The sequence below is a fragment of the Haliotis asinina genome, chromosome 10, assembly GCF_037392515.1.
Source record: "Haliotis asinina isolate JCU_RB_2024 chromosome 10, JCU_Hal_asi_v2, whole genome shotgun sequence".
NCBI lineage: Eukaryota > Metazoa > Mollusca > Gastropoda > Lepetellida > Haliotidae > Haliotis > Haliotis asinina.
This window is the reverse complement of record NC_090289.1, coordinates 54,942,805-54,960,514: the sequence shown is the minus strand read 5'-3', so window position 1 is coordinate 54,960,514 and position 17,710 is coordinate 54,942,805. Positions and strand designations below refer to the sequence as shown.

Here is a 17,710-nt window from a genome sequence, read left to right as displayed (position 1 = left end):
CCTGACTGAAAAGTTCTTGCTTGGCATTGATCACAACACTATAGTCAAGCGTAAAAAATACAGGCATGTGAAAGAGCAATTTGAGCAACTACAAACTATAAATCAGACTATATCGAGTCTGCTGATAAAATATGGTCAGTTAAGCTATGTAAACGGGTAGCATCTGATTCAACTTACGTATAATTTAACGATGGTAGTTAAATGATTTGATAAACAGTAGGCCCAAACACAGCAGAAATATTCCTTCATTTTTGTTCAAAATGCAGCAAGCAGTCACTATTCGAAACATCAACAGAAAAAAAAACTCAAACGGAAAGTCCTTAAAAAAGAGTGTTGAATTAACTTTTAGTATTGGGCATTTTTAGCATATGGGCATTAATTCATACAGCGTCAGTGACATTATTTCACGTCTAAATGCAAAAAAAACCCAACAAAATGAAAAAGTAGAAAAAAATGATTTACACGAAATGAATAGATGATTAACCTGTATGCACTTTGTGATATGTGGACGTATTTTCTGGGAGACATAATTCACTTATTTCAATAGGGACAAGGGTGAAAATAATTAAATGACGTGTAAGGTGCCCGTCACTCACAGTCTAAGCGAAACCACTCTCAACAAAGTCGTGAAATTAACTGTCCTTGATGTTCCTATAAGGTCATGGTCGAATATCTCAAACGTTTATCGACATGCCTCAACAAACATGTTTGTGATGTAAAAGTAAGTTGTTCCAGGAACTAATGTTTGGAGTTAATGTCTGATCTGGCTTGGGAGAAGACAATAGCTTGTACGGTAAAACCGATTCCTCTATCAAACAATCATCGTGGGTTTTTTCAGCATGGTACGTTTCCCAAGTTAACGATTATATACACCGAGTTAAACACCTACCAGAGACTGGAAACTCGCATAAATATCGTGTTTTGTGTTTGTCTTGACACTTTATAAACCAGATGAAGTAATTAATGTCGTTATATATATATATATATCACAGAATATCTAAACAAACAAATAATGTCAATGACTGTTAGTAAGATGGGAACAGCGAAAATAAAATAAGATGGAAAAATTAATAAAAATAATTTGGGCAGTAAACTGTGGTGGAGGCTAAGACACAATGAAGAAAATTTAGACAAGTAAGTTGACACTTGTTACATTTGAAAACATACTATTCGTTAACTTATGCTACCAATGCATTTAATAAACACTTCGCACACCAACCTACAGTAGAGAACCCTTCACAAGCCTTGCCTCCATTACCTCAACGAATACACAGAGAATTAAAATTAACTCCTAACGAGATTCTAAATATGCTAAAATCTATAAACGCTTACAAAGTATCGCGTCCATTTGGAATTAGTAACACATTTATTGATGCTGCGGCTATTAGTTTAAGCATGCCCTTTACAAACATATTTAACTTATTTTTACAGAAACTATCCTTTCCTTAAGTCTGGAAACATACTCCTCTTTTCAAGAAAGGCGTTAAACACGCTTGTCCAAATTACGAATATAGACCCGTTGCTCTAACGAGCTGCTTAGCAAATGTCTTTCAAAGCTGCATTATTAAATATGTCTACAATTACCTCAGAGATGACAATATCATTGACTCAACTTCACACCAGCTGACCTATTTGTACGATTTCATCGCAAAGCGCATGACACTTGCAAATAAAGCTATTTCCCTTGACATTAACAAATCATTCGATAAAGTTTGGCAAGAAGAACTTATTTGTAGAAAAATAGTGATTTCTTTACTGAAATGGTTCAAAGGTTATTTGGAATGCAGATGTAGTACCACCAGGCACCGTGTTGGGCCGATTATTGTTCCAGATATACATTAACGACGGAGTTCTTAATATTGAAAGTAATATCCGTTTATTCGCTGCTGACACATTCCTTCAATTTTAAATTTTATCATTTTTTTTTTTTGATAACCCTGATATTACTACAACTTACATCAATTATGAATTAGACAAAATTGTTAATTGGGCTAGAGATTCCACTGAAAGCATATCATTTGCAACCAGCCACTAGACTTTTTCTCATCGACATCTTGGTAAACAACTGCAGCTGGCATGGGCATCAACTGGCATCAACTACTTGAGGTTCTTGAAGCAGAGATTATCACGTAAGAGCCAAGACACTCTTCACAAACAATCTATTCTTCCTCTCTGTTCTCACATTTTGGACAATTTCAGTAAAGAGCAAGGCAAGTCTCTTGAAAAAATACACCACGATGCTCTACGCGGAACCAGTCATGAGAAATAAACTTTGAAACAAAGGTTTACCCTATGGATGAAAAATGATTTGTTCAAATGCTAAAACTGTTGCAATGATTTTAAATAATGAAACTCCGACTTACTTGCAACACATAAACCCAAATCACAAATATGACACACTGCACGCACAAATTCAAATTCGCAATATCTCTTGCAGATCTACTCTCTATTGTAGGTCCTTCATACCAGATGCAATCAGACAAAGGAGCTATCAGCCACAGTCAACAAACTGTGTTGATAGTCGCTCGAACACACCTCGTTCCTCTTTGACATCAATATTGGCAATAGTTGTATAATAATATTTGTCAGGTGCTCTATGCTCGCCTTGGGCGCGGGTATAGCGATTTACATACTAGGCACATCTCTTTAAACAGGACCTGCTCTTGCGGTCACCCAAGATTCATTATTTCTTCATCTGTCTGTTGTATAATGACTTGCGTTTTTCAATGTACTTTTATCAATATGGATACGACATATATTCCACATATAATTTTTAAAGTATATTCTGAAACTAACGAAAAGTAGATCGTCTCTGTTCACCATTTTATCCAGTTTTCAAACAAGATTTTAACACGACTTAAGAAATTATTCATAAATTTGAACAATTGAATACAATATATTATTCAACAAGCAATCGTGTAGTGTCAATACATTATGTTATTTCACTGGCGATTGATTTGATTTAAATAACTTCCGCTAATATGTACATGTTCGGGAGGGGCAGTTATACAAGCCCAGTGAGCTTGTTTGTCAATCTCTTGTTTTCTCTTAAAATAAAATATGTTTAAAACATATCTTTAATTCCGAGATCAATATCGCGGTATGTACAAGGATAATATTCATTGTCTACATGCAAAGATATTTCAAACATCTTCAATTGGAAATTTCGTTTCGAAAAACTGACCAGACACGTTTCTTCTGATTCTTAAAGGTCACATGAAACGTGAAACACAACTTTTCAGATTCTGGTACCTTTCGCTATGCACTTACCGAACCAAATCATAAAAAATGCCAATTCAACCTATAAAGTTGAAAAAAACGCGATGAAAAAAAGCCCGCGAAATCGGAGTTCAAACGTTTCACTAAAACTTGTTTCAACAGCTGTGCTGCGCTGCGTCCATAACGCATGCGCAGTGAATGGGTTTGCGGAGCTTGAAACAGTATGCATGCCCAGCGTCTGAGGTCGTCAGCAGTAGTCTAATCCTGGTTGTGTACGCAAACAAGTAAATAATCTACTCGTTACGTAAAAAAACTTGTTGATTGTGGGAAGCAGTCTCTGTCATAGAGAAAGCTCAGTGTCTGATTTATTCACACCTAAATGTCTGTGTGCCTGTCTGCTAAAGACAACATGCTTCACACAGCTTCAGTCATTGACCACGTGCAATTTGAACAATTTAACCCATCAGACTATACGACATAAAGAAAATAAGTAGATTTATGACTCGTGCACCCGAGTCTGCCACATTATGTAATTAGGCACGTGTGATACACATGACATGTTGTTATGTCTGTGGGTTGCAAACAAACTACATTCATTTTTTTCGGATGACTGGATCTGACGGAAACTGGTGCAAACTCTTGTCAGTTTCAAGTCCTGCTTTGTACTTGGACGAATGACAGTTTCCAGCCACGCAGTAGTTTACCATCTCTACTTACATGATTTTTTATTGGATCGAGCGCAAATTTAGAGAAGATGTATTTTCCAAACCCAACATCTCTATATACATTCTTCATGGATAACGACTTCTTTTAGTGTATATGATTTTGTTTGACAACAGTATATGAATTCATACTGAAACGACGCATCAAGTACACAAAAAGAAGTTGTTATCCATAAAGAATATTACTTTCTTGTGATTGGCTATACTTCTAAAATGCCCATCAAACAGATGTACCCACAATGAACCCTCAGCATGTCAGCAAATGAAACAGCCAATCGGAAGCCGTCGTTACACTTGAGTGCATATCCACCGGCTATGACTGGGTTCGGTCTCCCGAGGGCTTCGTTTCGGAGGAAGTAAGCCCAAGTACAAAATATTGCACTTTTGAATCGCGATTGCACGCTTTTAATTTTGTTTATTTGGGGTTTTTTAAAAGCAGCAATGTATATTGTATGTCATGAATAAGTGATAAATGTGTTTTAATTATGTTTGATTTTTTTGTTGCATGTGACCTTTAAACACCTGCATGAGACGTTCCTTCAAACTGTTACATTACAAACATATGTGATTTACTAAGGTCTGCGCTCGTGTTTGCGACATGAAATTTTGCAATGTGCAAAAGCGATAATCTACTATGGATACCAACCATCTGCATACAGATATAGGCTAACACTGCATGTTTGAAAAACATGTCACGCATACCAGCCATACCTGTCGTGATTTCGAGGTAACGATTTATGTCCTAAATGAGTTTATTTCAGTAACTTCAATTTAATCTCTTCACTCCATGATTGTAACACAACAGGTAAGCACACATTTCTTTGTATTGGATTTTAAAGGGGCACTGGTCCAGAACGATTAGTGTTTCTCGACAGCAGTCCAATTACGAAACCTAGTTGCAAGCTCGTCAGATCGTGTTCCCTCGATCGCGATTCTCGGACTGCACTAATGTCCACCTGGGCTGAATTTCTTCAACCTAAACAGTGGGACGTTAGGAAGAGTGGATGCCCATTAGATACAGTTATTTGAAAATATCCCCGGGGGTTCTGATTGTAATAAAGTATCACAGCAGCGTAGACGTTTCGGATTTTCTAATGCCTGGATGGTACAGCGACTGATCCAGTTTCATCCTATTTCTGTATTTTTTACCTTGATACTTAATCACGTCATGTAAATATGTATGATATCTGTTACCTATGAGATGAAAAAAAACAAACAAGTGATTTATTTGAATGCGTAAACAAAGCAACTCATCTTTGCCATTGCTAGAAAAATCTGAAAATCTTCTTAGTTTTATAGTCATATAGCGTCACAGCAGATGCTTATATGTATTTCTTATGTAAGAACCAAGTTCCGTTTGTATTCTCAACACAGTCGGTTTCTCCAGCAATTAGAATTGCATGCAATGGAGGGAATACCACTCCCTTGGTGTAACCCATGTCTTTAGTGGTATAAACCTACACATGTTGTCATCATTTACTTGATGGCCAGCTAATGAATTTATAGTAGTAACACCACTCAAATTACCCTACAAATTTCCTATTTGGCATTTCTCGTGTCTGGAGTAAATACTCAAAATCAGAAATTAAGGTCTCATATGTCAAATGTATTACATGTTATGTGATATGCGCATGGAAGTGTTGCATGAGGAACTATCAGCTGAGTTTCAAAAACAAAGATCAAAAGGTAGTGTTTATGTGCGTAGATTTACTAATCTATACTGAATACACCCTGCCTTAAAGTGCCCGTGTTTAACAACGCCCTTCCTTCAAAGGATTAACCGCCAATACGCTCAATAAGGCTAACTAAATTCTTTAATGGCGGAACATGATGTGATTATTTGCCAGGTGTTCTGTCTTGGTGACCAATGAGGTTCTACACGAATGTGAAAAAGCTAAAACGGTATAATCTCTTTTTCTCATATCAATCATGTTAAAACACACCGGGTCCCGACAACACCACACACACACACACACATATACAGACATCCCACACATATACAGACATTCAAACACACTGAGATTACCGTACATTTCGTACACATACATTTCCCTCACTTTCATAATCCACATCAACACACATACATCCCCATATTGACATCTCCAGCAGTTCATGGAATTGCTCTTTATCAGTTCCCATTTAGTTTCAAATTGTTTAGAAGGATAAAACAGTTTTCACAAACCGATTAGGATTAACAGAAATAAGTGAAGATCCTGTTGAAAATGACCTGTAGCGACCCATGCCTTTCATAAAGAGATGGGTGACGGGATCGATCGGTCAGGGGTGCGGATATGCTTGTAAGTTATCATATCCCCTTGTTGTTGTCAATAAACAACTACCGAACTACAGTAAGTACAAATAGACGAATTGGATGATCCACGTTTCTGTCTCGTTCTCAAAGCGATCCTGGGGCGGTGAGGTAGCCTTGTGATTAAAGCGCCCCTCGTTATACCAAGAAAACGGGTTCGATTCCCCACATGGTTAGAATGTGTGAAATCCATATCTGGTGTCCCTGTCGTCTTATTGCTGGAGTTCTGCTACCATCGGTTTAAAACAATAGTCACTCCGTGAGAGTCACGGAATCTTCAACCAGCCTCAGGTATAAGAGCAGGCTACTTTAATGCACCACCAGAGAACGTTCAATCATCATCGCTTCCAAGATCACTTTGCAGATACCAAATGGCCTCAGTGCGCCGGGGCCATCAGTGGTGGGGATAAGAACATCATCGCTACACGCCTCAGCATCACTTTATTATTGATGTGCTAAGTAGGATGTGAATCCATCTTGGCATTCCCCTCGTGTTCAACCATTTCTGGTCTCTATTCTATATTATATATTAATGCATAAACTTAGCAACGCCAGCACTACGTGGTTTGGTTTCAACAAGTCATATCGTCATGACAATGCAGGGGAACGCCATTCTCATAATAACTGAATCGGTAAGTACTGATAACCCGATGCTGTTCATCACCATGGAAACACCTGTTAAAAACACGTCTATGACTGTGTAAACTGCATTCTCCATTCTCAGCACTCGAGACCTTTACGTCGCTTGTATTGCAACATCTCTGTCTTGACTTAGCACAATACTTGGCTATCATGATTCGGGTAGTTATGTGTGGCAAACAGCTAAATGTACCGACCTATACAGATGGGCATTAATTAAGCACCCTAGTGGAAGAAATTTCTATATTTCCATTGTTTTCCATGCTCGTAAAAATTGACAATGTCGACAATAAATTGACGGTCCTTATTCACATAAGGTTTCATCAAATCGTTTATTCACGTAAAACATGAATACACTGAAAATGTATGAATGCTGAAACCGCTGCAAATCAGCATGCTGAATCCCATTATCGTACCTGATCAACGTTAGAAACAGTATGTACGGCACACTGACTTGCCATGCGCCCGGTATACATGGATTACAATGTTAAACGTCACCATTATCTCAGCAATCATCGAAACATTGTCATAGAAAGCCCGGTGTGCTTCCCATCGAATCTATTCGTGAGTATAAAGCACATCAACATCCTTCTTATCAAAATCTACATCATGGATGGTTGGTTGGTTGATTTTTATCGCCGCACCCATCAATATTACACATATATGAAAGGTAGTAGATATAAGCTGGAGGAAGGAATGACTGCACCAAGTACCGACGTCACCGCAAACCACATGGGGGTTAAAGCAATCCCCAGCAATTACACTGGTGGCGCGGTCACCATCTTGTCAGGCGGAGTTTGTTATGAAGATATACAACAATGGGGTCTTCCGTTCTATTTCGTAACATGCACAACACGTAGCATACCAAAGTTAGCTCTGCTTGATTAAAGCTTACGTTAGTATTTGATGTACATCCATTAAGGGGTTGTTGTTGATTCTCGATTCATATTTCTCCTGTTGCAGGCTGTAAATAAATGTTTATATATATTTTTTATCACTTTATTTCTTTATAGAGGGGCATAATTAAAGTTGTGTGGAACACATAAATACACAAGGTATTGGCACGGCTGGTAGATGCTCCCTAGGACACAGGAACACACTGTTGTTGGAATTATGGGAAGAGGTTGTAGCAGGATTATCAAAAGATGAAAATTGTATCATATTTTAGTGTCCGAAAAGGCAGTAGATTTGTCAATTTTATAGGGGCATGTAGATAATTTTTAATCCAGCATTTTGTGGATGTGATATAGATCTCTATACATCTCTTTGCATACACATAGCATTTGTTGTTTCGATGATAATCAGGTTTAATACGTTATTTCGTTTATCTGTATATCCAAAGATGATATGTTTTGCATCCAGAATTAATATTGAGCGTGTATGCTGTTCAGTCCAGGCTTTTAGTTGCGACCAGAACATTTCCACATGTACACACTCGCAAAATATGTGGATAATTGATTCCATTTTAACATAACAGAATGTACAAGAAGCAGATTGTGTCAGTTTATAGTTTAATAAATACTTTGGAAATTATGTATTGAAATCATCAAAGTTGTGTATTACAGGAGGTACTGAAAGGTAAAACGTTAAAAACGTTAAAAACGTTACTGAGCTGTTCTGATATATTTACGTTGATATCCCTTTCTCATTTAAGTTGGCTATTTAGCTTTTTTAGTGTAATTTTCCTTATCAAGACAGAGTAGAAAATCTTGCATCCTCTAGGTTCTTTATAGAGCATATCTGTATCATTAGTGATACATGGCTCCTCTGTTAAACACAGTGCTAGTTTGTCGAAAGTAGGGTTTTTATCGAGTTGATATCTTTTTTCAGCAGATCATTAAATGTATTTAACATTTCCCTTCAGTTACGTTTATAAGTAATGGTCCTGAGAGGGTACATAAGTCCAAAATTACTCACAGTAAATTTAAACTTTCCACTGTTCTTAGTCGTAGCATATGTGTATTTTTAATTTGTGGCTAGATGTGTCTAAATTGCTAACAGCTGAGGGGATGATGTAAATCCAGCAAGGGTCCATGCAGGTAGCAAAGGTACTGTATGTCCCCATGGTCCCTAGTATGGTGATCTACCTTCAGTTGTTGGCAATCTATAACCTGATTTTATATTGTATTGTCCAAATAGTGATATTACTTTTAACTTTCCACGCCAGGTTTAATTCCATTTGTGATATTCTTGTTGTGTTACTGTCCTTCGTTGACAGGTTTTTACAGTAGACATATATTTCATTTCAGTATTAAATGTTCTCGTCACGATATGGCTGAGATATTGCCGATGTGACGTTAAGTATTAGCTCACTCACTCAATCACTATAAGTAATGGGTTTATGATCAACAGTGATGTTCATAATTCAACGAGTTTATCAAAAGTAAGTGTTGGTTTCAATTAACCATGAATTCTCAAAAAGCATAAAAGCGAGTTGTATGTATGAGACGGAAAATAAAAAAACCCGAGAATTTCAGACACGAACTGATAACACGGTTTATATACATTCTGGGTCATGACCAGGCGTTATCTGGAATGCATATTTTAAAGTATTTCAAATCATGTTTTCAAAAATGCATGTCCTCATTTTTCGCTGTACAACCACATAGGTCAAGAAAGTTAATACGCACACAAGGGGGGCGAGAGATCTGCTTAATACTGCTGAATACACGTTGCAGATAGTGATAGTGACTACATAATATGTACATGTATGTCACAGTTGTTCAGTTTCCTCATTGCTTTATTTCAGGAGTGACGCACCACTGATGGAAGGAGCGATCTTTCCTTAACCTTGTGACTTACGCTGTTGTACCTGTTCCTATGTGGTAACTGAATTTGGCCACTTCTGACTCACGTTGGCGGTTCTTCGTCTAACCACGCAAACTGGTAACATTAAAGTGAGTTTTGTTGAAAGCTGAAATCGTCCTTTTACTGGAATGAAGAGCGTTCCTGATTATAAACATCGCGTTGATGATGCCAATATGAGTTAGGTTCTCAACGCAAATCAACAAATCCAGTTTTTAGAAATAAGAGATGAATATGTCAAGCAAATGTTTGTTTGTTATTTAACGCCGCACTTAGCAATGTTCCAGCTTCGAGGGGATGTCAAAACGTAGTGAACCAAACTATATTCTCGATGTCCAATATTTGCAAAGTTTCAATTTTATTCTGAAGGGATCATTAGCAAAGTCAGATCACAAAGTTTCACATTTGTCGATAGTGTGGTTCACGAGATATGGGTCATCACAACACATTAGGGTATAATATTTTAAGTTTGTAAAATAATTGCAGAAAATGAAATTCGCCATTTGGTACCTCTTGGATAATGGTATCTCCTAAGATAATATCATATAAAGTATATTCAGAATGATCTTGATGAATTCCCGTCGTAATCGACAGCCAAAGATTTGGATTGCCTGATTTAGATTTAAACAGGGGCTGCGTTTGAAGGAGACGAGCATATTGACCTTTCTAACACATTGTGTCCGGATATTCAAGCTGGCACTGTTTACAATAAATTGGGAGCTGACGCTTTTGTGACCATTCAGCATTTAGCCTGAACCATCATGTATGAATACTGAAAGCATTAGAGTCAGCTATGCATAAAAAACCCCCATAAAACAGCTGCATTTATAGCATTGTTCTGGTGAGGCTCTCTACCTTTTTATATCCCCTCACATATGGTGACGGCTTGTAAATAATCGATTCTGAAACAGACCAATCCAGTCATCATCAGCATGAACATTGACCTACGCCACTGGGACACGGTGACAAATGTCAACAAAGTAAGCGAATCTGATCCACAGATCCCGTTAGTTGCCTCCTACTAGCATTGGTTGCTGAAGACCAATTCTATCCCGGAAGTTTTCAACACAGTGCCTCTAGATTAGAACATATTCCAGCAGTATCACAGCGGGGTACAATAGAAATGGGCTTCAGACAGTGTACCCATGTGGTAAATCGAACCCGTGTCCTCGGCGTGTGGAGTGAACACTTTAACCACTAGGCCATCCACCACCCGTACTGGCAAGAAACATTATGTCACGTAAAATGAGTAATGTGTAACCATCAGGGTTACCTGTAAATCTTTTTACATTTCATGGTGAGGCATGTCATGAAGGGCGATCACGTCATCCGATTGGCTCTCCATGCCAGTCTTGTCGTCGTTTTCATCACCGCCTCAGGATTCGGTGCGGCGTTCCAGATAGGCGTGCCAGGTAACAAGAAGCAGCCGGAATAGTGCTTGCATCGTTCGTAGGGCAGCTAAAGAAAGCCCCCGGGCTTCCGCAAATGATAATCCCTGAAAATAGAGTTACGTTTATAGCATTGTCAATACAAGGGAGATAACTGCATTATTAACGTAACCTGCAACCAGTAAATACACTCATTCTCAACATAAGTGCACAAATACTAAACATTCACTAAACACTCTTTCCATATACAATACATTTTCCAGTAAATATAACCTTAGTGTCACACTTTGCAGTCGATGTATGCGAGAAATACCCTCGCTAGGAGAGAACTTGTCGAAAGAGAAATATCGCCAACAGGATAAGATAATTTAGATAATTTTAAGATGTCATAATGTTCAGCACTTTTTTCAAATCTCATGAAAATATTGAAATTGTCCATGTTGCTGTTTTGATGTATTTTACGCTATGAACTAAAATTCAGCTGAAATTCAGTTCTAACGTCAGGTGAACATCTGTATCTCATAGTTAGTTTATTTCACTGAAAAGAAAACCAAAACGTTTCATATGATATGGTGTTTTTACATGCTTGAGTTCAACAACTTTATATTCAGGTTTAGAAACCTCCGATGACGTCACGCCGCCATACTGTCTATCACATTATACGTTATAACTCCCACGGGACTGTATCATCCAAGAGATTGTTACACAAATATTATACTACGGACGATGTTTAGGGCAGGGATTTGTATTTCTAAGAGTCTATGAATGTATATTTTTGAGTATATATGAATGCAATAAGAAAAGTTTACCTATTTAATTGACTGAAGTTATCTAAGTTGACTGAGGTTATCAATTATATTAAAATCATAAATTATAATTTTGGGACAGGAAATGAGGCTTGAATGGTCTGCAGATATTTCATAAACCTAGTTTGCAAATGCGTGACTTTTGCACCTTGCAACGCACTACCTCTTATTCCAACGTTCGATGTTTTCGAAATACATATTTCCAATTGTGGACTTACAGTAAGAATGAGTGATTAGCGGCTAGTTACTACCATATTTGGTTTACGTCATACTGAAACACATATTCAATTCATGCCAATTCATGTGCCATGGTGAATCTATATATATACTATTCTGAACCACCATATCACTCTGTAAGCAAACTTTCTCGATTTCAGGCCTATTTCTGGCCCCGTTCCAGCCTGAAATATTCCGCACGGAGTTGACGCAGGGGACATGGTCTGCGTACATCTTCATTGCCGTCTTTATCTGGCAAGCGTTGTGGATCCTCTACTCTCTCACCATCTTCTGCAGGAAGGATCGGAACTGTTCTCACATCGGTCATCCTGTTCTGTTCCCTTCACTCTTCCTCGGACTCTACACACTGGGACTTGTCCTCTACATCAGCTGGCTCTTTCTCCTGGACAGAGAAGCTTTAGAACTGGCTTTTGTTGTAATTTTTGGATCTACTGTTTGTTTTGCTATCTGCTCTGGCAGAGCCCACCTCCAACTCTACAGATCCAGGTTTGATTTGGCGAAACAAGACAGGCGATATGATGACATCTTGTTCAGATTGTTTGTTAGCAATGGTGTAGCTGGTATGTTTGCATGGAGTCTTAGCCATGCAGTCAACTCGTTGAGTAAAGTTATAGGTTTCAGATCAGTTTCGCCTCTTGGTCCTAGTACCGCCTCCACAATTGCCTTCAGTTTGATGATAGTGATCGTCGTGGTCCTCAGCATGGTCGACGTGGCTTGTAACGAACTGTATACTCGTTATACCTTCGGGTCAGATGTAGTTAGAATAACAATATACAGCGCCATCACTGACAACAACTTCGGCCTAACCAAGGCAAACACTATCATGATTCTTCTTATACTCGGGATAACAATTGGAATTGTAGTTACTAAGATTGCACTCATATTACTGAGGTACAAGACCGACCCTGTATTCCCATCTAAGTCATGCATACACGAATAGGACTGGATCTATGAGACTATGGCTGAGTGAAAAGAAGCTGGGCCTACATTTTCGAAGCTCTCTTAGCGCCAAGATAATCGTAAGTGCTATACATTCAACTTACGACTGCCTTAGCGCTAAGAGAGCTTCGAAAATCTAGGATCAGGACCAGAGTAACTTCTAATAGCTGGTGGATATCCAGAATTATAACATAGGACTATTATATTTCAGTACTATTTCCTGCTTTCTGAAGGTTCTGACTCAGTTTATTCATTTGAGTAATCTCCAGATTTATTATTACATACTATTACTTCCTGCTACGTTTGAACAAATTTATTTATGGTTTTTAAAAAGTTTCGTTGTTCAGAATTGTAGCATCTGTACACACTGTTCTTAAATAAACCATAAAATATGTTTAGACATTTCTGTATATGTGCAAAATTACTGTTTTGTTCAGTTTGAGTATTAACATTCAATAGTTGCATTATGGAATTCCGTTGACTGTCCAGAATTTGTACTTGAAATTTAACAAGTAGGAATATCATTAGGTTTGTTCAATACTACTCATGATCACTCACTCAGATTACTCATTGCAACTTAGCAAGATAAGTCAGTCAGAAAGATAGCTTTATTTATGATCAACCATTACATTAACACATTTACAGTTTCAAGGGAATATCAAAAATGAAATTGACTCCATTATACACTTTCAGCTGCTCTATATGAATTTTCTTCCCTTCCTAAAAAAATTGACTACGGTCTTTGGCACTGATCACCTGTCAGATTGACTGTTCGTAATCTTTGTGCCATACATTGAGGTGTGGATGTAGATGTTAACCAAAAGACGGAAGGGAAGCCGACCACACAGCCAGCCAACCAGCCAGCCAGCCAACCAGCCAGCCAGCCAGACAAACAGGCAAACAGACAGACAGACACACTGGGATTTGGAGTGGGGTGAGGTGGGGTAGGGGGGCTACATGCTACCGTGAGAGCACATCTATCACCAGTTATAGTAAGATTGGCTCTGTCTATAAACCCTGAGACAGAAAGATTCATATGAATGTAAACTTGATTGTATAAAATGGAACTTTTGATTAGAAGTGACAAAACCCTTAAAATATCTCTACCAAAGAAGAGTCGATTTTACAGTTGTGACTACATTATGAACAAGTGTTTGTCTCAGCACCAATACATGTCTACAATGTTGTTTGCAAACAAATCGAGCCAGACAATCCACAGATTAACACCTGGAAATACAATGACAGATCATATGTGTACGGACCACTATAAAATGACAACATTTCATAATGTCCATACGGTGAAACATAACCACTGTCATAAAACATCATATGTGAACACGTGCACACGCCACTTTTACCTAGCAACCATTGTTTCTGTATTTCGTCGTCTGTGGCGTCATCAAACAATTAATCGTGATGTCAATGCACTGGTAACTGGAAACAAAGAGTTGTCACAAAAAGGTCATTGATACCACCTTGGTTGTCAAATTGTTTTGTGATTTCCATGGGCAAATGAAACCTGGTTGGAAGCTCGGAGGATTGAGAAGCTGCCACAACTCTGAACAAGGTAAAGAATATGATAGTACTCGTATTCTGCAGCGTACACCTTAGTCTGCGTACAATTACATTCACACATACTGTGTCCGCTAACAGATTCATTCAGCTGGAACTCTTGATTAATAACTTATTTGTCTTGTGACACTATCTCTTTTGTATGTGTTGATTTTAATAAATGTACCTAATTATGCATCAAATAAAAATGTCTTGCTTGGCGGTTTATTTCCTTCAACGAGGTTTCAAGGTTTAACGTTGTAATGTAACAAGAAAGAATTTTTAACTATAGTATCTTTGATTGGGACGTAACAATTCGCTGTCTAACATCTCTAAGAAGTATAGATGACTGGATGTACAGACCCCGTAATATTTATTGATATAGTAGCTTCGTAAGCTATTATGTTTATTGCGAATTGCAAGTGCACGGCAGAGCCGAACAATTGTCACCAATACATCTCCTCGTGTTTACCAAGGGCATGACACAGCCGAACTGTTATTACCAACACATCTCCTCGTGTTTACCCAGGGCATGACACAGCCGAACTGTTGATGCCAACACGTTTTCTCATGTTTACCCAGGGCTTGGCACAGGCGAACTATTGATACCAACGCGTCTCCTCGTGTTTACCCAGTACATGACACAGCTGAACTGTTATTACCAACACATCTCCTCGTGTTTACCCAGGGCATGACACAACCGAACTGTTGATGCCAACACGTTTTCTCATGTTTACCCAGGGCTTGGCACAGGCGAACTATTGATACCAACGCGTCTCCTCGTGTTTACCCAGGACATGACATAGCCGAGTTGTTTTTACCAATACGTCTCCTCAGCCGAGCTGTTGTCAACGCATCTATGTTTACCAGTCATGATACAGTCATGATACGCTATGGGCAACAGTCATGATACACAAGTTCCAGCACTATGGCTCATTTCATCAATGTTCTTTGATGAATACCTATAATTCCATTCCTTGCTAACCTAGTGACGATGACACCAACGAGGAACATAGGGACCTTACTCTTGTAAGAATAATGGTGTTTTATCGTAGCAACTGCGTTTACTACACTATGGCTCTGTATCCGGCCGCTGCTGACATTTCAAACTCCACCATTACTCTGTACGTTATGTTGCGGTCAAATGCCATATTCATAGTTACACTGAGATCATGTGGTCTGTGGTAAGTCACATGACTGTAAAAAGAGAGGTAACTTGGGGCAGAGGCGTGAGCTGCTATGCAGTTTGGGGAGGCTGACGCAAGTGACAGTGTCAGTCAGAATTCAGTGTTGCAATACGGTTTTTCAACCGGCAACAACAGGGACACAGTGTATACAGGATTAAGAACAGAATAAAGATTTGCTGTGTTGGAACCGTAGAAGTTATTTGTACAGACATTTGCAGCGGTGACACATTATTCAAAATATTAACCACATATTATGATACAATATAATATTCTGTTTAATCTTATTAAATTGGTTCCTGCAGCCGCATGCACATTGAATACTGTTGATTGACCCGTTACAACACAAAGTGAAGGAATGTGTTCCCTAAGAATCTATGCTGACCAGCAAAAAATGCAAATCAGGAAATCCAGACAATTTATTTTCTTGAACACCTCTACACTCATACTAAAATAGTATATTGTCAGCAGTTTTCATTAATTCTGCGTTTTCATTGCTGGTCAGTATATTAAAAACTGTGCATGTAGTGGGAGAGTCGTTTAGTGGTTTAGTTTTACCAGACAATCCAGTGATCAACAACATGGGGATCTATCTGCGTCATTGGGAATATGTGCAAACCAAGCCGGCGAGTCTGACCACCCGATACCATGAAGGCCAATATTCTAACCAGAACCTTCACGGGTCAGTGGGACAGATAACTTGAGGTATCATTATTCATGTTTTGGATTTGTCCAACAGGGGTAACCTAGTGGATAAAGCTCCTGCTCGTTACACCGAAGACCCGGGTTCCATTCCCCACCTGGGTACACTCACTGTAGCCCATTTCTGGTGCCCACCTCCGTGATATTGCTGGGATCTTGATGAATGTGGCGAAAAACCACACTCTCACACTAGAGATGTCTAATAGTGGCATCTGTATTTGTAGGTTCTTGGATACATAAGTGTTTTAAAATACGTCCACTTTTAATAGCCTTGAAAAGGAACTCAGGTGCGGCTTATTTACAGGAATGAATAAATTTAATTATAGACAATATACATGAGTTGAAGTGTAAAGCTGAAATTAAAAATTTAATACAATAATTTTAAATGTAGTGGTGTCATCTGACAATCAGTATGTTGCGACCGTTCACCTCACAAGGTCGACTGACTGGGCATTTTATAACATACTGGTGCGAAGGTGAATGTATATTGTTCGTTAGTTTGGGCAAAAGGTGTGCTTTTTCGTGTGTGTATATTGGCTAGTGTTAAACAAGAAGTCGCCATTAAGATGGAACGTTACTGAAACCAGTTTCCAAAACGAGGATGCTGTCATATTCGTGCTGTTTATTAAGTATCACACAGTTACCCAGTAGGCATCTGCTATTGAATGTTTGTTGTTGAGAAGGTTACCAATGAAAATGTATATTTTTTGTATTATCTTAATTCTCTAATACTGAAGCAGTGTGAGATAACTGATATTTCGTCCAACCAATGTTAAACAAAGTGAATAATCTGTCGTGTAGTCCTTTGTTTCAGGAGTTTACCAGTTCAAATCTATGATCTGCTCAGGGAAACGAATAAGGGAACACATGAAAGTACAAGCGTTCCTTTATTCTTTTCAAAATTTCATCACATTGCAAGTGAAATGCTGGAAATAAATAAAGGCAGCCTTGTACTTGTATGTGTTCCCTTTCTATGAGTATATTATATAGTTAAGACCATGATGACATTGTAACGTCATGACCAGAAATAACGAATGGGTGGCAATTATGAAACACCTGCATGGGTAATCCTTTCAAAATATTATTTTGCAAAGTATGAATTTTACAGTAGGTCCCATTTAAAAGGTTATGCGCCGATGAGATCCTGAATAAAACAGACATTACGCATGAAGAAGGGCATTTTGACCTCCATGATGCGGTTCAATGTTCT

The 17,710-nt window shown here is 38.4% G+C and overlaps 1 protein-coding gene across 1 annotated transcript; it reads left to right on the top strand.

The window, feature by feature from the left end:
* Window positions 1–11,002: 11,002 nt before the first annotated feature.
* On the top strand, window positions 11,003–13,064 carry LOC137298790 (uncharacterized). The gene is made up of 2 exons (XM_067831064.1): window positions 11,003–11,105; window positions 12,265–13,064. Exons 1-2 carry the CDS (start codon window positions 11,003–11,005, stop codon window positions 13,062–13,064), a joined length of 903 nt encoding a protein of 300 aa, XP_067687165.1.
* Window positions 13,065–17,710: the final 4,646 nt, after the last annotated feature.